The sequence below is a fragment of the Mirounga angustirostris genome, unplaced genomic scaffold (assembly GCF_029215605.1).
Source record: "Mirounga angustirostris isolate CCGP_5_RB_7025 unplaced genomic scaffold, mMirAng1.0.hap1 SCAF_1, whole genome shotgun sequence".
In the NCBI taxonomy this organism is placed as follows: Eukaryota; Metazoa; Chordata; class Mammalia; order Carnivora; family Phocidae; genus Mirounga; species Mirounga angustirostris.
In genome coordinates, this window is record NW_026991709.1 from 70,624,363 (window position 1) to 70,646,351 (window position 21,989).

General features: G+C 39.4%; 1 protein-coding gene across 1 annotated transcript; it reads left to right on the forward strand.

Moving 5' to 3' along the window:
• The first annotated feature begins 32 nt into the window (after positions 1–32).
• FBXO45 (F-box protein 45) lies at positions 33–17,410 on the forward strand. The gene is made up of 3 exons (XM_045903092.3): positions 33–639; positions 8,510–8,866; positions 13,184–17,410. The coding sequence occupies exons 1-3, from the start codon at positions 316–318 to the stop codon at positions 13,367–13,369; spliced, it is 867 nt and encodes a 288-aa protein (XP_045759048.1). The 5' UTR covers positions 33–315; the 3' UTR covers positions 13,370–17,410.
• The last annotated feature ends 4,579 nt before the right edge of the window (positions 17,411–21,989 follow it).

The window sequence follows — 21,989 nt, forward strand, 5'->3', positions numbered from 1 at the left end:
TCGTGCCCTCAACCAGTATGGCGGAGCCGCGGGCGCGCCGCGGGGAGGCCGTGCGAGTCCGGCGGTTCCGACGCCCGCGCTGAGCCGGGGAGGAGGGGCGGGGGACGCCCGTGCGGCCCGTGCGTCTGCCCTCAGTGAGGCGGGGCGCGCGGCGGACGCCCCCGGGCAGGGGCGGGAGTGGTGGAGGGCCGGTGGTTGGCTGTGAAAGGGGCGGTGAGCGAGGTGCTCCGGTCTCAAGGCGAGGCTTGGCCTCCCCAGCAGAGACGGGGGGAAGCGGCAGCGGCAGCGGCGGCCCTTGGGCCGGCTGGTGAGGCGATGGCGGCGCCAGCCCCGGGGCCTGGGGCAGCCTCCGGCGGCGCTGGCTGTAGCGGCGGCGGCGGCGGCGCGGTCGGCGGCTCGGGCTCCGGGTCCGGGTCCGCGGGGGCAGGGGGCCGGCTGCCCAGCCGGGTGCTGGAATTGGTGTTCTCCTACCTGGAGCTGTCCGAGCTGAGGAACTGCGCCCTGGTGTGCAAGCACTGGTACCGCTGCCTGCACGGTGATGAGAACAGCGAGGTGTGGCGGAGCCTTTGCGCCCGCAGCCTGGCAGAAGAGGCTCTGCGCACGGACATCCTCTGCAACCTGCCCAGCTACAAGGCTAAGGTGAGGGAGCCCCGGGCCACGCCGCTGCCCCCAGTCCCGCTTCTCTGCGCCGCTCTCAGTCTCAGTGCTTCTCATCTAAGCTCTGAGTCAGACGTCTCACCTCACCATCCCGCCTTTGCACGGCTGCAGTCAGTACCTTACCTACCTCACCTCCCCCCTCCGTAAAGATCCTCTTCTCTTTCAAGTTCTGCTCCTTAACCCACCCCACTTCCGAGATGCACTTTTTAAAGGACCACATAGTTTGCAATTCCTGGTTTCCACCACTCATTCCACTTTCCACAGTCTTCTCCCAAAAAGATAGACCCCCCCCAACCTCCCCATTATTGTACCTTTCAATACTCTTACCCTGTTTTTTATTAGATCATCTCAGCTGCCTTAACACCGGCTTAGTTTCTAAGATCTTTGCTTTCATCCCACATTCACCTCACCTTTTCCAGGCTCTGATTTTTAACTGTTTTTTCCCCCCCTATTTTCTCCTAAGTTCTCTAATTCCCTCCATTATGTTTCAGGCTTATAAGTGAGTGTGGTCCTAGACATTCTGCTAACTTTCAAGATACAGGCTTTAATAGAACATTCCCCACTTCCCCCATGGGCACCACTTAACCATCCTAATGCTGCCTTGTGCCACTATTATTGGCTACTTCCCTGCCAACTTTTTCATAGTTCCACCTTGGTGGTGTGCCTCTTCTGTTTCATTTGTCATCTAACGTGCTGATTGCAGTTTTGCTGCCTTTTTGCCTCCTAGATTCTTGGGCATATTCCTGCCTTCTTCATATACAGATAAAACTGTCAAGTAACAGGTAATGGTAAGGTTGAGAAGATTCTTCAGGCAATATAAACAAAGGCCTGAAGCTTGAATTCAGTTGGATGGATAACAGCTATTCAGTATAGCAGTCACTGGGAGCATATATGAGAGAGGATGAAGTCTGCCCTAGAATGTGGTAAACATAAAAAAATACATTAATAACTAAAAAGGGTAGATACCCTTTTTCAAACTGGACTGCCAAGGAGGGGAGTCAGAGTAAGAAGTAAATTTGTTTTTCCATGTGAAATAGATTTAAAATTTATTCTTCTGTAACAAAGGAGGTTTTAGTTTAATATGGTAAGGAATATTGCCATTATCTATGTCAATTATTAAATTTTCTATTAAGTGAAGTAACATGTTAATTTACTAGGACAGTATTTGTACATGGTGGATGCTCAGTGGATACTAGTTGTAATTTATGTAGTAGAGCGCAGAACATTGCAGTTTTGTCCTGCTTTGCCTAAAAACAGGTAGTCTTCATACATTTTATTTAGTTTTAATTTTTTTATAAAGTTTATTGTTTTTACTTATTTTCATCTGAGAACTTTTTGTAATTGGTCTGTAATAGATACATTTACATGAGTAAAGATTCATATAACAATATGTGTTAGGTAATGTGTTCATGTGAGTCAACATGCAAAAGAAGGAAAATAATATCAGCAAAATGTCTTCCTTTTGCCCTTGTCTGCCAGCCACCCAGTTTAGTTTCCCTTCTTGGAGGCAACCTGTGTTACCTGTTTCTTTTGTATCCTTCCAGAGATATTTTAGGTTTCTTAGGTTTTTAACACTTTATATGTCTTTCTACCACACGCATGATAGGTATTGTAAACTTATACTAATCATATGTTCTTTCAGATGTTGCAGAACTTTTCTTGAATGTCTTGAGAATAAAAAGATCAATTCAAAAGAAGTCAGATAGCCTAGTAGAAAGTCTTCAGTCAAGTAGAGGAGAAGAAAAATGTATAGAAATAACTAACACATGATAGAAATTGCTCCTGTTAGAGATATTATAAATAGTATATACTGGAAGTATATATATTCACACACACTAGAATTTCAGTGAAAGGAGAGATGTACAAGTTAAGTGGAGGCTTGGAGAAGGTTTGAGGTTAGGGTTATATTTGAGCTGAATTTTAAAGATAGGGAGGATTTGAACATTTTACTAAGAAGAAATACCCTGAGCAAATGCAAGACAAGAGTAAAGCAAAGGCTTTGTATAGCATATATTTTTATTTTAAAAAATGTGAGTGCCAGGCACTGTGCTCAGTTTTGCAAATGCAATGGTAAATAAAAACAGACACAAAATTCGAATGGATGCCTTGCTTATAGAGCTTACAGTTTGGTGGGGGCGGGGATAGATATTAATCAAATAATCACAGTTATAAAATTGCATCTGTGGTAGGTACTATGAAGGAGAGGTGCACAGTACTCTGAATGTCAGTAATGGAGGATTTGACCAAGGTAGGGAGGTCAAGGAAGGCTTTCTCTAAGGATATAGTACATGAAATAAAACCTGAACAGTAAGGCTAAGGGGAGAGAAAAGAGCCTTCCAGGAGGGAACTTGATGAGTATGACGGATAGAAAACACATCAGTGTGGCTGGATCATAGAGAGCAAAGGTGAGACAGGTTTGAGAGAAGATGGAAGAGGTGGACTGACGCCAAACTATAGGGAAGCCATTTTGAATTGTAAGCAAGAGGGGGTTAGGAGTGTGGGGATTGGTGGTGTGATTTTTTTTTTTTGCATTTTTAAGAGGTTATTTCTGACTTTGGTATAGAGAACAGATTGGAGGAGGACCTTAGAAATATGGGTAGATCAGTTAGGAAGTGGGTAGTGTAGGAGATGGGGAAGAAATTTAGGAAAGATTTAGGAAGTAAAATCTACAGGACTTGGCAATAGATTTCAAATAGATTTGAAATAGCGGTGAGGGAGAGGGAGGTGCTAAGAATGACTCCTAGATATCGCACTTATATAATGGAAATCACCTGGGCTGGATTTAGGAGGAATAGCCGTGAATAAAATTTTGGTAGAGTAGAATTTACAGTGTTTTTGAGACATCCGAGAGATTTCAGATGGGCAGCTCTTAAGAGTTTGGAGCGTAGAGGAAAGGCTAAAGATATAAAAGGGTCTAGTGAGATTGAATTGAAGAAGTGGGGAATATGTAAAGGTAAGTTGAAACTAGATATATCATGGATGTTCTTGGCTTATAGGCTTCATTGTATAGTTTGGGCTTTGTTCTACCATCGTAAATCATAGACTTTTTTTTTTTTTTTAAAGATTTTATTTATTTATTTGAGACAGAGAGAATGAGAGGGAGGAGGGTCAGAGGGAGAAGCAGACTCCCTGCCGAGCAGGGAGCCCGATGCGGGACTCGATCCCAGGACTCCAGGATCATGACCTGAGCCGAAGGCAGTCGCTTAACCAACTGAGCCACCCAGGTGCCCCAATCATAGACGTTTGAACAGAGGAGTGACAAATAAGAGTTGTGCGGCCATAACATGAATTGGACAGAGCAGGGCTTAGTACATATGCCAGAGGTACTTAAGACCTGAACAAATATGTAGGGGAGAGAAGAGGATGTCTGGGAGAGCTATAGCAGAGAACAAATTCACACAGGTGGACAGCTGACTGGGAGTGAATGAGATGAAGAAAGTCTAGATAGGATTTCCAAGGAGGCTGTGTAACTAAGAGGAGGATGGGAACAGGCATGGGATAGCATAAAACTGGAAAGTATTGTTGCCAGTCTATTTAGGATTTGTCTTCCTCTTAAAAGTTCATATTTTATATGTCATCAAGGAACTTCAATTATTTCAGTCATACTTAGCATCTAATTATAACATATTCTCTAATTTTTAGATCTAGATCCTAAAGTAGGTCTTAAAGTTGTTTGTTATAATGTAAAATTTATTTATTTATTTTTTTAAATTTTATTATGTTATGTTAGTCACCATACAATACATCATTGGTTTTTGATGTGGTGATCCATGATCCATTGTTTTCGTATAACACCCAGGGCTCCATGCAGTACGTGCCCTCCTTAATACCCATCACTGGGCTAACCCATCCCCCCTCCCCCGTCCCCTCTAAAACCCTGTTTGTTTCTCAGGTCCATAGTCTCTCATGGTTCATCTCTCCCTCCAATTCCCCCTGCCCATTTTTCCCTTCCTTCTCCTAATGTCCTCTATGTTATTCCTTATGTTCCACAAATAAGTGAAACCATATGATAATTGACTTTCTCTGCTTGATTTATTTCACTTAGCATAATCTCCTCCAGTCCCATCCATGTTGATGTAAAAGTTGGGTATTCATCCTTTCTGATGGCTGAGTAATATTCCATTGTATATATGGACCACATCTTCTTTATCCATATTCATCTGTTGAAGGGCATCTCGGCTCTTTCCACAGTTTGGCTATTGGGGACATTGCTGCTATGAACATTGGGGTGCATATGGCCCTTCTTTTCACTACATCTGTGTCTTTGGGGTAAATACCCAGTAGTGCAATTGCTGGGTCATAGGGTAGCTCTATTTTTAAATTTTTGAGGAACCTCCACACTGTTTTCCAAAGTGGCTGTACCAACTTGCATTCCCACCAACATAAGAGGGTTCCCCTTTCTCCACAACCTCTCCAACATTTGTTGTTTCTTTCCCTGTCCATTTTTGCCATATAATGTAAAATTTAGATTGTGCATGAGACTGTGAGACAGGAACTATAGATTGTTTTTATTTATTAATTTGCATATTTTTCCATTTCTTTTTTTTTTTTTTTAAGATTTTTTATTTATTTCACAGTGAGAGACACAGCGAGAGAGGGAACACAAGCAGGGGAAGTGGGAGAGGGAGAACCAGGCTTGCCGCTGAGCAGGGAGCCCAATGTGGGGCTCGATCCCAGGACCCTGGGATCGTGACCCGAGCTGAAGGCAGACGCCTAACAACTGAGGCACCCAGGCACCCCTATTTTTTCCATTTCATCTGAATTTTTCAGATGAAAAACTATCTTAAAGATAAGGATATAAATAAAAGAAAAATTATCAAAAAATTATTGAAAAGATAAGGACACTTAATCACAATGTCAATATCAATGAAGTATAAAGAAATTAACAATAATTCCTTAATGTAAATGATACAGTGTTCAAATTTCCAATTGTTTCATAAATGTCAAATGTTATAGTCTTATTTTTCAGTTTAATCAAGATCTATATAAGGTTCTCATGGCAAACAGTTGATATATCTCTTAAGGCTATTTTAGCCAACAAATTCAGCCTCCATCTCCCCTAACTCCCATTCCCGCCAACTTATCTGTTGAAGAAACCAAGTTGTTTACCTTGTTTCCCTCAGTCTGGACTTTGCAGATTTCATTCCCATAGTGTTCCTTAACATGCCCTTCTGTTCTAGACTGAGAGAAGTTTGATCAGTTTAGTTAAGATTAGTGTTGTTGTTGTTGTTCTTGTTGTTTTTCAATATATTTTCTACTAGAATCAAGTGGTTGGGTTGGATACAGACTTTTTTTTTATTTAAGATTTTATTCATTTATTTGTCAGAGAGAGAGAGAGCGTGAACCAGCAGGGGGAGCGGCAGGCAGAGGGAGAGGCAGGCTCCCCGCTGAGGAAGGAGCCAGATGTGGGACTCTATCCCAGGACCCTGGGATCATCATGACCTGAGCCGAAGGCAGACGCTTAACCAACTGAGCCACCCAGGCATCCTGGGTTGGATACAGACTTAAATGTTGTTTGGTGCCAACTATGATGGATAAGAATTTAGGAGAGAGAAATTGGGGATTGGGTGGTTCTGGTTAGACCACCTTCATAGAGGGGCGCCTGGGTGGCTCAGTCGTTAAGTGTCTGCCTTCGGCTCAGGTCATGATCTCAGGGTCCTGGGATCGAGCCCCGCATCAGGCTCCCTGCTAGGCGGGAAGCCTGCTTCTCCCTCTCCCAGTCCCCCTGCTTGTGCTCTCTCTTTCACTGTGTCTCTCTCTGTCAAATAAATAAATACAATATTAAAAAAAAAAAAAAGGCTACCTTCATAGAGATGGCAAGACTAGATCTGGTCTTAGAGGATATAGGATATGTTGGAGGAGGAAAGCAGGTGTATTACAGACAGGGAGAATGACATGAAGTTAGAAAGGGAAGTAGGAAGAACCAGACCTGGAGGGCTTTGAAAGCCAGAAAGAATAATTCACAGTTGATATGGTAGTTAGTATGGAACCATCAAAGGTTATTGAACTGGGATGAAATGTAATAGAGGTGCTCTTTTAGAAAGATAGGTCTGGAAAGGATTTAGGTAGAGAGTTGAGGACTGAGTTCTGGAGAGTTTTAGGGGGCAGAAGTAGGATGGTCACCAGAAAAGAGTACGGTGAAGAAAGATCAGTCCAGAGTAATAGGAAGAAGTCATAGAAGTTTGAAGAAGAGGCTGGCAACAGTGTCTTTGTGACAAAGAGAAGAAGGATAGAGAAAAAACAGTTGGTAGTTACAAGAATTGGGGAATAGACATAGGTAAGTATTAGTTAAATATTTTTTAATGAAGATTTTATAAAGTATTTTGTATTTTAGTTGTTAAACCCTCTTGAGTCTTTTAATACTTAATATTTTGGGGACATTTTACTCCCCCATTTAATCTTATGTTCTGATTTTTTTATGTGCTTAAAAGTAGGAACAAATAGGAAAAAATTTAGAAATACTTCAGTATTACAGCCTTCTAAATCAAGCAGGGGTTTTGTTTGTTTGTTTTTGTCTGTGCTCTGCAGTGCAACAGTGAAGCAGTGAGGTACTGGCTAATAATAACTGAACACTGGATGAAGGGATACCTGACTTCTCTTTGGAGTTCTTGCTCTAACTAGATGTTGACTTTTAGGTCCATGTCCTCATCCCTGTGTTGCACTAGGTCCCTTTGAGGCCCTTCCTAATGCTGAAATCTATGATTCTGGAGTTGGTGGCTCAGGTTAACTAAAGCAATAGGCCCCCAGTCTTTGGCTTCTTTGAGGTAGTTTGAATAAAGAAGGAATTTTCAGAAAATATACAAATCAAGCACTTTATTTTTTCTCCCTCCCCCAAATCAAAAACTTTAAATTATTAAAGCATGAGAAGTGTTTACTATTTGTGCAGAGTAGAGATTTTAGTACTGTATTTTGGAAGCTTAAAAAACTGGTTAGTGAAGGTCAACTAATCTGTCCTATCAATGGCGGCTGCTCTTAATGACTATCTCTTTATAAACTCTAGTGTTTGAAATTAGATGCTATCTACGGAGTTATTTGATTTGGTAAAATGAGAGTGGTGCTGTCTCAATGTATGAGTAATAACTAGCAAGAAAGCTGAGGATCTAACATAATTTGTGGTTATTAAAATTTTTCATAAACTTTAGAGCTGCTATGACTAAGTTCTCTATTAAAATATTTTTTATGGCAGCATTGCCAACATGAAAACTATACATCCCTTAACTTTTTGATATAAAAATACTAAATATAAACAAGACTAGAGAAAATAGTTTAAGGAACCTCCCAAACCTGTCACCAAGCTTTACCAGTGATTAATTCATGGACAGTCTAGTTTCACGTTTACCCCACCCACTTTCCTACTCCAGCCCTGGATATTTCAAAGCAATTCTGAGGTCATGTCATCTGTAAACATTTCAGTACTATCTCTAAAATATAAGGATTCTTGTGTATATCTTTTGATATTTTAAGAAATGGATTTAGAGAAATAACTACAGTTGAGAATTTTGATCAATGAAGATCAGTAATGAAACAATGTGACTTAAACTTATAGTTCTCACTTTATTGTTTAAAAACATGGAGCATAAAGGCCTACAATTTGGTACTTTTTTTTTTTAGGAGAGAGCACACATGAGTAGGGGTGGGGTGGGGAAGGGGCAGAGGGAGGGGAAGAGAGAGAATCTAAACAGTCTCCACCCCCAGCATGGAGCCCAACCCAGGGCTCAATCTCACGACCCTGAGATCAAGAGTTGGATGCTTACCTGACTGAGCCACCCAGGTGCCCCTAAAGTTTGGGTACTTTTTAATGTTTAAGAAAAATCAAATTTCTATTTCTTTGGTCTGTTTTTCATCTTTTCAGGTACGTGCTTTCCAACATGCCTTCAGCACTAATGACTGCTCCAGGAATGTCTACATTAAGAAAAATGGCTTTACTTTACATCGAAACCCCATTGCTCAGAGTACTGATGGTGCAAGGACCAAGATTGGTTTCAGTGAGGGCCGCCATGCCTGGGAAGTGTGGTGGGAAGGCCCTCTGGGCACTGTGGCAGTGATTGGAATTGCCACAAAACGGGCCCCCATGCAGTGCCAAGGTTATGTGGCATTACTGGGTAGTGATGACCAGAGCTGGGGCTGGAATCTGGTGGACAATAATCTACTACATAATGGAGAAGTCAATGGTAGTTTTCCACAATGCAACAATGCACCAAAATATCAGGTGAGAAACTGGGTATTTTCTCAGTTGTGGGCCTTTGTTAAATCATGCCTTGACTTGTTTTAAATTTACAGAGTTTTATATAGCAGCTTTATATGTCTTTTGGTAATTTAAAATAAATAGTGTAACTGGCCTTTCTTTGCTACTCTAATAATCTTTTAGTATTTCCATATTTGTTTCCTGATACATATTTGATTTTGAGCAATCTGTCTTTGCCCTAAATTGGGAGTTGGCAAACTTTTTTCTGTACAGGGTGGGTAGTAAATACTTCAGGCCTTGCGGTCCATGTGGTCTCTGTCACAGCTATTCAATTTTGTTGTTATAGTACAAAAACAGCCATAGATGTTATGTAAATGAGTGAGCATAACTGTGTTCCAGTAAAGCCTTATTTATGGTCTGCAGGCAAGATTTGGCCCAACGACCATAGTTTCCCAGCTTGTGCTCTAGATTGTCATCTTTCCTATATCATGGCACATCCAAATCGACTTTTTCTAGACTTCTTACTCCCACAAATGCACCGTGCACATGCACACACATACCCTCTGCTATTCATTAATCTGTGGATTAATGAATCCTCCAAAGCTTCTGGAGGTGTCAGCGATTTCTATAAGACAGGCAAATTCAGGCAAACTACTGCATTTTTTTATTCTTTTCATCTTAGCTTTATGCCATACTCACTTGATTCTGTGGTCAAAATTATAGTTCCTATTTGTAAAAGTCATATGATTATCATAGAGTCAGCTGAGTTTAAAACACAATAATCTGATAAGAAATTAGAAGTTTTAAGGAATTATAGACTTAAAGACAAGGAGTATTATTAGAGTCATTTCATAATGATAACAGAGTTAATCAGGTAGGGAGACATAACAAGGTAGGGAGATATATGTGTAAACATATATGCACCTAAATAACACAGCTCCAAAACACATGAAGCAGAGACTTACAGAACTGAAAGAAGGAATAGAAAATTAGCAAGTACAGTTGGAGATTTCAGTACTTGTCTGATGCTAATATAGCAACTTCAACTTTCTTATGCTTACTATTGCAAGGTATCTCTTTTTCTCTATTTTTTTACTTTTAATCTGTCTTTGTGTTTAAAATGGGTCTCCTAGAGGGCAAATAATTGGGTCTTTTTAGCTAACCCAATCTCATAATCTCTGCCTTTTGAGTGTTTAACCCATTTACATTTATTGTAGTTGTTGGACTGCTTGATGCTGTCATTGTCTTTCTATCACTGAAGCTATGTTCTTGTTTAAAAAAATCTTTTTTCTCTGGGGCTCCTGGGTGGCTCAGTCGTTAAGCATCTGCCTTCAGCTCAGGTCATGATCCCGGGACCCTGGGATCAAGCCCCGCATCGGGCTCCCTGCTCGGCGGGAAGCCTGCTTCTCCCTCTCCCTCTGCTGCTCCCTCTGCTTGTGCTCTCTCTCCCTCTCTCTCTCTCTCTCTCTCTGTGTCAAATTAATAAAATCTTTAAAAAAAAAATCTTTTTTCTCTTTGTTTTTTGGATCAGATAATCGCTCCATCTTCAAGTTCACAGATCCTTTCTTCTTACCTATCAATTCTTCTATTAAGCCAGGCTAGTGAATTTTGGTTATTTTACTCTTCAGCTGTAAAATTGTCATTTGTTCTTTTTTGTAGTTTCCATTTCTCTATTGAGAATCTATGTCCATTTATCAATTTAGATTTTGCTTTAATTCTTTGCACATATTTGTAATAACTACTTTGAAGTCTTTGTCTGCCAAATCCAACATGTAGGCATACTTAGAATCAGTTTCTATTGACTGCTTTTTTTCCCCAGAGTATGAGTTGCACTTTTTCTTTTCATATCCAGTCATTTTTAAATTGAAAATTGGAAATTATAGATAATATGTAGTAGTAATACTGGAATGTTTTGTTTCTAGAAATCACTTTGTTTTTCTGAAAAGTGTAGATGTTCTAGTAGGCAGTTAAGTTGCCTGGATTCTTCAAACTGTAAACTCTGTCTCCCCCATGGTGTACAGCAGCTAGGTCTTTGTCAGTTTTTGGGGGGAAGGGAGTTGGCTTCTAGCTGCTACTTTTCCAGCCTGATTCTGTGGGAATTTCCCCTGTGTCTGTTTAAGACAGTGATCACACAATGATTTGGGTAGTTTATTCTTGGATTTTGGGGCTCATCCTTTTTGTGGTTCTGTTGCTTATGGAGTTCCTCCTCTAAGTTTCCATTTGTTTTGCCATTTCCCAAGTTTTGCCCTCTGACACCTAAAGCTAGTAAGACTTCTGCTTTCTGCTCCCTGTGCCGTATGCATGCTGTACACTCAATCAAAGGTGAAGCAAACTTGCAAATCTCACCAGGAGTGGTTCTGTCATCTTAGTTTCCATCTTCTTTAAAATAAGGATAAATATTAGGATAGATGGGAGGATTAAGTGAGATAATACAAATAGTCTACGGCCATACCACCCTGAATGCGCCCGATCTCGTCTGATCTCGGAAGCTAAGCAGGGTTGGGCCTGGTTAGTACTTGGATGGGAGATAATACAAATAAACCACAAAATGAATACCCAGCAAAATATTAACTTTTCATGTTTGTTGTTTGTTTTGTTGGTGGCAATAGTGGTGATGGTGATTATGATGTTTTTAGGTCCATAAAATGGGGTGCAAGTTAATCTGTGAGTTGGGCAAAGGGAAGAAAGAAGCAGATGTTTGTAATTGTCCGTGACAGGAAATACAATGAAGGAAAGAAACAACAACAGCAGGAATTAATATAATTGGGAAGTATTAAATTCTGATTTTTGATTGCAAATGTTAGGACTTTCTGCCTCCAATTGTATAGATGAAACAACCTTTTGTAGGTTCATAGTATAAAAATAAAACATCCTTATTTGCTTACTTTTCCATGTGGGAAAAAAGCTGGATATATTGTGCTTCTGCTTTAGTTTAACAATCAGTGCTGCTGTTTTTATAACAAACAAGTGTTTCAGAGCAGTGGCCCATAAAATGACTAATAAGCTTATTCTGCTTCTTTAGAATCTATAGTCAGATTTGGCTCTTCATGATTATATAAGTTCCACAGTATATGTGGAACTGCTTGTGAACTTTAAAGGTTATGTGTTTTTTTATTATAGTAACTTTTTATTGTGATAAAATATGCATAACATTATTGTTTTAACTATTTGTAAGTGTACAACGCAATGGCATTAATACAATGTGTATATCCATCACCACTATCTATACCTAAGACTTTTTCATCTTCCCCAACACAAACTCTGTGCTCTTTAAACAGTAACTTTCCATCTCTCCATTTCTCCAGCCTCTGGTAACTTCTATTCCATTTTCTGACTCTATGATTTGAATATTGCAGGTGCTTTATATAAGTGGAATTATACAGGGGCGCCTGGGTGGCTCAGTTGGTTAAGCGACTGCCTTCGGCTCAGGTCATGATCCTGGAGTCCCGGGATCGAGTCCCGCATCGGGCTCCCTGCTCGGCGGGGAGTCTGCTTCTCCCTCTGACCCTCCTCCCTCTCATGCTGTCTCTCATTCTCTCTCCCTCAAATAAATAAATAAAATCTTTAAAAAAAAAAAAAGTGGAATTATACAATATTTATATTTTTGTGTCTGGCTTATTTCACTTAGCATACTGTTTTCAAGGATCATCCATGTTGTAGCATGTATCAAAATTATATTTCTTTATATGACTAATATTCTGTTGTAATATAGTGTAATAATTTGAAAAGGTTAGATAGCTTTTTTTTTGGTAAAATGTACCAAGTTACAGATTTTAGTAGTAAACTTCTTAAGAAAAGCCTTTAAATAAAGAGTAAATAAAATCTGGGACCTGTTCAGGGGGAACATTTAAATTTTTGTTATTAAATGTAGATCCCATCTTAAAAAAAAATTTATAGGGGCGCCTGGGTGGCTCAGTTGGTTGGGCGACTGCCTTCGGCTCAGGTCATGATCCTGGAGTCCCGGGATTGAGTCCCACATCGGGCTCCATGCTCGGCAGGGGGTCTGCTTCTCCCTCTGCCCTTTGCCCTCTTCCCTCTCATGCTCTCTGTCTCTCATTCTCTCTCTCTCAAATAAATAAATAAAATCTTTAAAAAAAAAAAATTTATAAAACAAGCACTTGTTATGAAGTTGATGTATGTTGTTTCTTCTAGGTGTTTCTCCCTGACCAGAAAACTTCTCTGATCATTTTTCCAGATAACTTTATATTCTTAATATTTTCTTAATTTCTTAATAATTTCTTTATATTCTTAATATTTTCAACTTGTTGATTTGTATCTTATTTCTTCTAGCTATGCCCTTGGTGAGTTTCCTTCTAACCTTTTTTTGTTGTGTGTTTGCAGATAGGAGAAAGAATTCGCGTCATCTTGGACATGGAAGATAAGACTTTAGCTTTTGAACGTGGATATGAGTTCCTGGGGGTTGCCTTTAGAGGACTTCCAAAGGTCTGCTTATATCCAGCAGTTTCTGCTGTATATGGCAACACAGAAGTGACTTTGGTTTACCTTGGAAAACCTTTGGATGGATGACAGTCGCTTTCTTGGGGTGAAAGACAGAATGGAGGAGATATCTGCTTGTGGAAAGTAGAATCATGAAGTGACAGTGTCATACATGCATGCCCAAGAAACATCCTGAAAAACACATGAAATTGTTAACTGGAGAAGCAACTCTATGGCAGAGCTTATCTTAGTGTTTCCTCTTTGTACTGGGCCAGAAAAATCCTCAGGGTTGCAGTTGGTTGAGTGGGCAGTTGACATATGCATGTTGCAACAGATTTTGTCTCTAAGTTAGCAATGTGTCATTTCCAACTTTTAAGGTGAGATTTTAGAGATGCTATAAAAGGGATAAGATAAGGAAATAGGAAGATTTTTAAGTAGTGTGTTTGTGAAGAAAGACTGATACTGTTTTACAACTGCCTGTTTTTTCTCCAGACCCTTTTTTCCAGCCAGCTTGACTATTAGAAAAGTATGAAACTGGTTGGGTTTTATTTAATATTTTTAATATATTGAGAAGCATGGTCTGCCTGGACTGCACTTCTCTAACAGTGAGATGTAAAATTGTGCAGCTATTTTAAAAGTTGTATATATAATAAGTGTGTAAAAAAACTGTAAAAAAAACAAAACAAAACAGGACAAAGGGGTTGCTTTGTTCTAGTTCAATTTCTTAAAAACCACTACATGGTACAAAATTAGAATAACATTTAGGGAAAATTAGGTAACTACAAAGAAGAGGATTTTAAGAGGAGATGTGTTGTATTGGCTCATTTTTACATTAATTTGGTTTACAGTTTCCATAGCTATTACAGTCTGGTATTTTTTCTTTTAATGATCAAAATTATTGTAAAGACCCCTCAGTGTCCTGGTTTAAAATTGAGGGAAGGCAAATTTTATTTCTAATCATACATAGGTCAGTAGTAATAACAATAATGTGCATCTTATAGTATCTGGTTTTATATTTTGGCCTTTTGAGAAAGTGTCTCATAACAATATAGAACATTGCCATTTGCTCTTACAGGCCTCAAATATGAAAGCGGTTAGTCACAGACCTTTGGAGAAGAATTAATGGTCCTTTTATTTTGTAACTTTATAATGCTGTAGATACTATAATTTTTTTTAAAATTTCATATTGTTTACATCATGGCAACAAATCTAAGCCTCAAACTCTTCATTGGGGTTATCAAGAAAATGTTTACTCACCCATCTGAAACAGTGCCAGCCTGAACCCAGGTTAAGAATGTTCTTAATCTCATTATAGATAATTGCCCCCATGGGACTTGAAATAAAATACCTTGTGCTGAAAATGAAAACTTCAGGTTGGCAATATTTTGAAGGTTTCCTTATAGAAGAGCTTGACATTAATTCCTAATTTGAGTTTTTGACTAATAAATCTAATTTCACTAATACTCTTGAATTAATAATCTAACATACACAAGCTGAGATTTTCTTTTGTTATAAGAGAAACAAACATCATCTTTCTGTATGAAAGTATAAATGTATGTTTTCAGATGCATCTTTGTGATAAGAATTGACTAAGGCAGGTGGTTCTTTGCCTTTCAGCTTATTGCTGTGTGTAATTTTGTTTTAAATCTAATCAAATTAGGGACAGACAGTAAGCAGCTGGCTGGAGTTCTTGGCTTGCTCCTTGAGAGTTAAGATTATCAATACTCTTATGAAGCAGGGGATTTCAGTCATGAACAAAGATTTATTTTTGCCACTTGACAGGTTTACAAATATTTATTGTGTATTTGGTATGTTGCTTACAGTTGAAATCTGTTAAAGATCCTTTTCAATATCCATGTCAAGAAGAAACCTGGAAACCATATTTAATAATAGTACAGAGTGAAATTATATGTTAAATGTGTTAGAGAATGTAGCTGCTACAGAAATTGATTTTTCTTGGTGCAGAACAACTCAATTTGGCAAAGTTTAGAATTTGAAGAAAAGAACTGGTTCAGGATGAAGGTTGATAAATGATAAGACAATAAAGTCCCTTATGTGCTTGGTTTTTTTTTTTCAGGGAGTGATATAGCCAATTCCAAGAGCTTTTGCTGAGAGTTTTGTTTATAACTTCTGTTTTGTCTTATTAGTATAATATTCATTTGTAACAAAGTTTTGAAGGTGCTGAATGGAAAACAGAAACACATGGTTATTGCACATTCAACCTAGAATCAAATAATTGCTTAAATATTTAACAACAAGCCATTCTTAAAGACTTAAATTCTCTAATAATGCTATTTGCAAATTTTATAAAATGGAGGTTCATATTTAGAATGAGCATCAGGGGAATGAGGAGCCTTCATTTATAACCTGATATTTTATTACTGGAGACCATTAGTTGTTGTACAGAGAATATTAAACCGTTACAATGTTTAAGGAAAAGGAATCTCTCGTTGGTGCTGAGAGAGCATTCAGGTAGAAGACAGTTGCACCTGAAGGTTAAGTATAAATCATCTAGACCAGTGGTTCTCAAACTTAGCTGTGCTTTGGAGTCATGTGCATTTTGAAAAATATTGATGCTTGGGTCCTATACCCTAAAATTCTGATGTTGGTCTGGGATATGACATGATCATAAGGATTTTTTTGAACTTCCTAGCTGATTTCAGTATGCTGCTAAGGTTGAGTTTTAAATTCACCTTAAGTTTTCTCATCTGCAAAATTAAAAAAAAAAAAAAATCCTTGCTCCCTCCCTTCACTACCTCACAAGCATATTGAAGAGAAAGGAGAAAATAATAGGAAATACTTGTATGATGGATAAAATGTGTTATTGAAAGACAAAGTAGTATTGGTTGTATTTCAACTAAAACTATGATCAGGAAAGGAAAATGTGTAATTGAATTTATTTTGTTGACTTGGGAAACTGGGAGCATTCTCTTTGGTTCTTTAGGGAAGCATGCAGATGTGTAAACAAACAATACTATTAATTCATACTATGGTCTTCTGTCATACTTGAGATAGGCTGTTTTAATTACCTGGTTCTACATAGGAAAGAAATATTGAGGCTTAAAGTCTGTAATGGCCAATGGCTCATGATTCATTAAAACTTTTCATACAAGGAGTTCTGTGGTTAATATATTATTTCATAGTTACCATTATTTTTTTCATTATCTACTTGAATATTAAGCCATTTATTTCATCTTCATTCTTATGTAAGTTTATAGATTTTATAAAGCACCTGAAGCAAGTTGGTTTTGCCCAATTGAATACTTAAAAGTCATGGCTCAGTGATTAGGCATCTTCTGCCTTTTAGATATGATTTGACCTGGGAAAGAGAGTTGCGAAAATAACAGCCCTAAACCATATAATAGGTATTACAATTAACTTTTGATTTAAGTCTCCAAACTGCTGTTTATATAGACTATAATACTAATATTTTTTGATCTTTTAAAAAAAATAAACAGTTTTGAATAACTAGTAAAGAGTTTTAAAGATTACTTTCTGGAAATCAACACCATCATCATCAGGACCCCTCTGAAACCCTCCTGGAAGGAACAGTCCATAACCAATCCAAATAGTACCCTCATAAAGCATTCCTAATTTCTCTAGCTGAATGTAATCTTTTCTTCCTTGAAATTTCCCTATTTTTATATTTATACTTAACTCATGCTATATTACTTTATACCTTATATAAATTTATATTTATTATTTGTTGGTGTCTTATCTCCTCTAAACATCTTAGGACAGGATCTCTGATGGATTCATCTTAATGCCCACATCACCTGAGCCCAATAGGCAGGTGCTCACATATTTGCTGAAGGAACAGAGAATTATGTAGGCAGACTAAAGCTGCTCTGAGGTTACAGACTATAACAAAAGATAGATGAGAAAGAAATTCTGTATCCTGTTGAAGGGAAGCACTAAGGAAAGGGATATAAATCTGAGGCTAATAAGGAAGAAATAATGACTGTGAATGCATTTTAGCCATTCCCCTTTATTCTTAAATATTGATAAACTGATTTAGTTTTTGGTGTAGATTTCTTATTTGTTTAGAATTAAAATTAGAATTCTGTATTTTAATTTTTTTGAAATTCTGTTGTTTTGCTTTAGTTTCTTAATAAAAAGTTAAAACATTAACCACCTGTGACTGATTACATTTAAAACAACTTTTATGTCTATTGGTCGGAAAGGAAAACTGGGGTAGCTTAGTAGCCAATTTGGTGATGGAATTTATGTATGAACTGCATGTCTTTTAATAATGGAATCCACATTTCCCATGTTTAGAATGGAAGGTGAACAGGGAATAGTAATTCACTAGGATCCTGTTCTCCTATCACCTCCACCCCAGGTAGGTTTGATAATGTTTGCCAAGAGTTACAAGAGGCAAGCATGGCTGAACACTTGTGATCCAAAAGCTTAACTGAGAATTGGTTGATCATGTTGCTAAAAGTTGCTTGACTCATCAACCTTTTTTAACAGGTTCAAATTTTACAAAGGGTTTTAATTTCCTAAAAAGAAAAGTAGGTATAGAATTTCTGTATTTATCTTTTTTGTTTAAGGAGAGCTTTACTGTCTGTTGTCCTAATTTCCTTTTTGGATCCTCCCCCCCTCAGAACCATCTGCATTTTATTTAATGTAGTCATTAAAATATTATTGAGGGCATGTTCTATCCTCTTCAGTGTATGGTTCTTTAAAAGAAATAGTCCCTCAGAATTGGACAGTGTTGTTAATTAGCTTGTGTATATAGGATTTCATGATGAATGACTTAGGAAGTAAGACTCATTTAGGGAGTTCTCCTTAGGTTACCTGTTGACAGTCCTTAATTTCTGTTTCTTTTTAGACAAGAAAACATACAAGAAAGAGTTTAGGGAAATCAAGTCCTGTCTGTCTATTGTATGATATTTAGTAAATTATATTGTATTTCAAAAAAATTATATTTCTGCTGCCTTTTTTCCTTTATAAACAAATTAGAGATAAGATTGAGTAATGGGAATAGGTTTTGAGGTCCTATCTCCCTTGAGAAAGGCTCCTTGAAGTAATTTATTAATGCTAATATCTAAAGTTAGATTAATTAGAGGCATATTGTAATGGAAATAGGCCAGATATCTTTGTTTATTGTAGTGTAGCTAACCTGTTCACATTTTCCAAACAGTGTTTAAAAAGGTCTTTCATTTGTGCCCCTTTGTTGGTCACTTTTACCTTTAAGGAAAAGATGCTTTAAGGCTGGAATGTGAGTGTTCAGTGATTCCTCTCCTCCTTCAACAGGCCAGAGTGATAACAGTTAATGACCAAATGGCCTAGAGCAGTAAAGGGTGTGGACAGATGGCTGCTTGCTGAACGGCATGTGAGTAGCAGAGACGGATACACAGTTTTGGGGAGCCGCCAGATGCATCTACCCTTCCAAGCACAGTTTTACAGGAATAGTGAATTTAAGTGCCTATGGAGCCACGGGGAAGCAATAGTGACTCCCTAGGCCAACTCTGGTTTTATGTGGCCACAGGTGACCCATGGCTTCTGAAATTGTGGAGATTTCCTGCCCACCTAGCTGCTGGTCGCCTACTCAGTATTTAGAAAGAACAAAAACAGAAAAGAATGTCCAAATTCATGAAATAATTTTATGCACCTATATGTATGTACCAGGGTCTTGCTGGGTCCTAGGGATGTACAGACGAGAAAAAAATATGGGCTGGTTTTTGTTTTTTTAAGATTTTATTTATTTTGAGAGAGAAAGAGTGAGCATGAAGAAGGGGGAGGGGCAGAGAGGGAGAAGCATGACCTGAGCTGAGCGCAGCTGCTTAACTGACTGAGCCACTGAGCCACCCTAAACATGGGCTGTTTTAAAGTTGTTCACAATTGGGGCGCCTGGGTAGCTCAGTTGGTTAGGCATCTGACTCTTGCTTTCAGCTCAAGTCATGATCTCTGGGTCGTGAGATCAGGCCCCATGTCGTGCTCTGCACTCAGTGGGGAATCTGCTTGTGATTCTCTCCCTTTGCCTCTGCCCCTCTACCCCAACCCCCTGCTCGTGCTCTCCCCCTCTCTCTCGCTCTCTCTCAAAAAATAAAATAAACTTTACAGAAAAATAAAAATAAAGTTCACAATCAAGTGAGAAAGCATGTAGAAATAGACTACCATGAAAGAGCGGAATAATTGTTTTCATGGACCAGTGAGGCATGGGAGAGAGGGAGTATTTGACTTAATCTGGAGTGATATTTAAGCTGAGTCTTAGAAGACAAATACGAGTTAGTGAGGGTAGATCCACTGTTGCAGGCCCGTGGGATAGCATGTACATGAGACAGAGGCACAAGTGGAGACGGTACATACCGGAAGAGTGGTGGGAGAGGATATGAAACGGGAGGACTGGGGCCAGATATAATTGCCATGCTAAGGAGTTTGGGTTTCATCCTATTTGTCATGGGGGAGCCCTTCAAAGGTTTTCAAATGGGGTCATGGCATGATCTGTGGTCTTGGACGATTACTCTAGCTGCAAAAGGCAGTGATAGAAAAATGGGAGATGAGTCCGGAGGCCTAGGCAGGAAATGACGAGGACCTAAAAGTGACTGTAAAGATGTGAAGGAAGGATGTATTTAAGAGACCTTCAGGAAGGGCGCCTGGGTGGCTCAGTTGGTTAAGCGACTGCCTTCGGCTCAGGTCATGATCCCGGAGTCCTGGGATCGAGTCCCACATCGGGCTCCCGGCTCAGCGGGGAGCTTGCTTCTCCCTCTGACCCTATCCCCTCTCATGCTGTTTCTCTCTCTCTCTCTCAAATAAATAAATAAACTTAAAAAAAAAAAGAGACCTTCAGGAAGAGAAATGGACACCATTTGTGTGTAGAGGATGAGGCACTCTTTTTGGTGTGGATATCTGGGAGAATTGTGGCATTCTATTAAGGAATTGAAAAGGAGGAATAGATTGGAGGAGAAGGTGATGAGTTCCATTTTGAACACACTGAATCTGAGATGGAAATACTGAAAAAGCAATGGGAGTTACGAAGTCTGAAGTTAGAGAGGCAGCCAACAGGGAGCGGGAGCTGCTGACACGTTGCTTTCCTCACTGGTTCTGCTAGCCCCACAGAGCCCCACAACCCCGTGGGCAGAGGGAGAAGACACTGAAAAGACAACGCACTGCCCCTCCAAATGGCGACTCTATCAGGTAAAGACTGGTGGGTTGTTTTCTGTTTTAGCTCTTGTGTGCCCTACATCTCTGAGAAACAATCCTAGCCCTTCAAAAATTTTGATGTCCCCTTTTAAATCTGTAAATGTCCTATCATTTTGGTTTTCAGGCGAGAACACGGCTGCAGTAGTCCGGAGTCCTACGTTCTAAGTGCTGGCAGTGCTGCCATGACATGATGCCCAAGCCGACTTCTTCCCGTCTAGGGCCATTTCTTTATCTGCTCAACTGAGGAGGTTGTCCCAGCTCAGTGGTGTTCATTTTAGGATGCCCACTAGAATCACCTGAATGGCTTTTAATTTTTTAAACAGCTTTGTTGAGATGTAATTGACATACAATAAGCTATACATATTAAAGTGTACAGTTTGATAAGTTTTTGTGTTTTTTTCAAGATTTTATTGATCTGGGACACCTGGGTGGTTCAGTCAGTTAAGTGTCTGCCTTTGGCTCAGTTCATGATCCCAGGGTCCTGGGATCGAGTTCCGCGTCAGGCTCCCTGCTCAGTGGGAAGCCTGCTTCTCCCTCTCCCTCTGCCCCTCCCCTGCTTGTGCTCTCTCTCTCTGACAAATAAATAAAATCTTTAAAAAGATTAAAAATATTTAAAAATCTAAAAAAGATTTTATTTGTCAGAGAGAGAGAGAGCACAAGCAGGGGGCGTGGCAGGCTGAGGGAGAAACAGGCTCCCCGCTGAGCAAAGTGCCCAATTTGGGACTCGATCCCAGGACCCCGGGATCATGACCTGAGCCAAAGGCAGACCCTTAACCAACTGAGCCACCCAGGCGTCCCACTTTGATAATTTTGACATCTGTATGCATCCATCACAATCAAAAGACTATATACCTGGGCAGCTTTTAAAAAGTAGGATACCCAGGCAAATGAGATTTGATGGCATGGGGGATGCACTCAGGCATCAGTATCAGTTTGTTTTGTTTTGTTTTAAGTTCCCAGGTAATTCTCCCTTGAACTAGGAGATCACCAGTCAGGACTGATTTTTGAGGAGCCTGAGAGTGGAGGCAAAATCTCTGTTTTATGACCAGGAAAATACATACCGAAAAACAAAAACAAAAACAAAAACCAACTAACCATATGCTGAGAGCAAATCTCTGGCAGAGCCAGAACTAGTACTGAAGGCATCTAATATCTCTTCTGTTGTTCCTTCTATGACCCTTGGTGAGCTACATTTATGCAGTCATTTAAAAGAGGTCAGTGTCCTTGGGGTGTCTGGGTGGTGCAGTCACTTGGGCATCCAACTCTTGGTTTTGGCTCGGGTCATGGTCTAGGGGTCGTGGGATGGAGACTGGTGTTGGGCTCCATGCTTGGTGTGGAATCTGCTTGAGATTCTCTCTCTCTCTCCCTCTGCTCCTCCTGCCCGTGCTCGTATGTGTGCACACACACACACTCTCTCTCTCTCTCTCTTTAAAATAAATAAATAAATCTAAAAAAAAGAGAGAGAGATCAGTGTCTTTTTTTTTTAATGTTTGTTTATTTATTTATTTATTTATTTATTTATTTATTTATTTATTTATTTATTTATTAGAGAGAGAGAGAG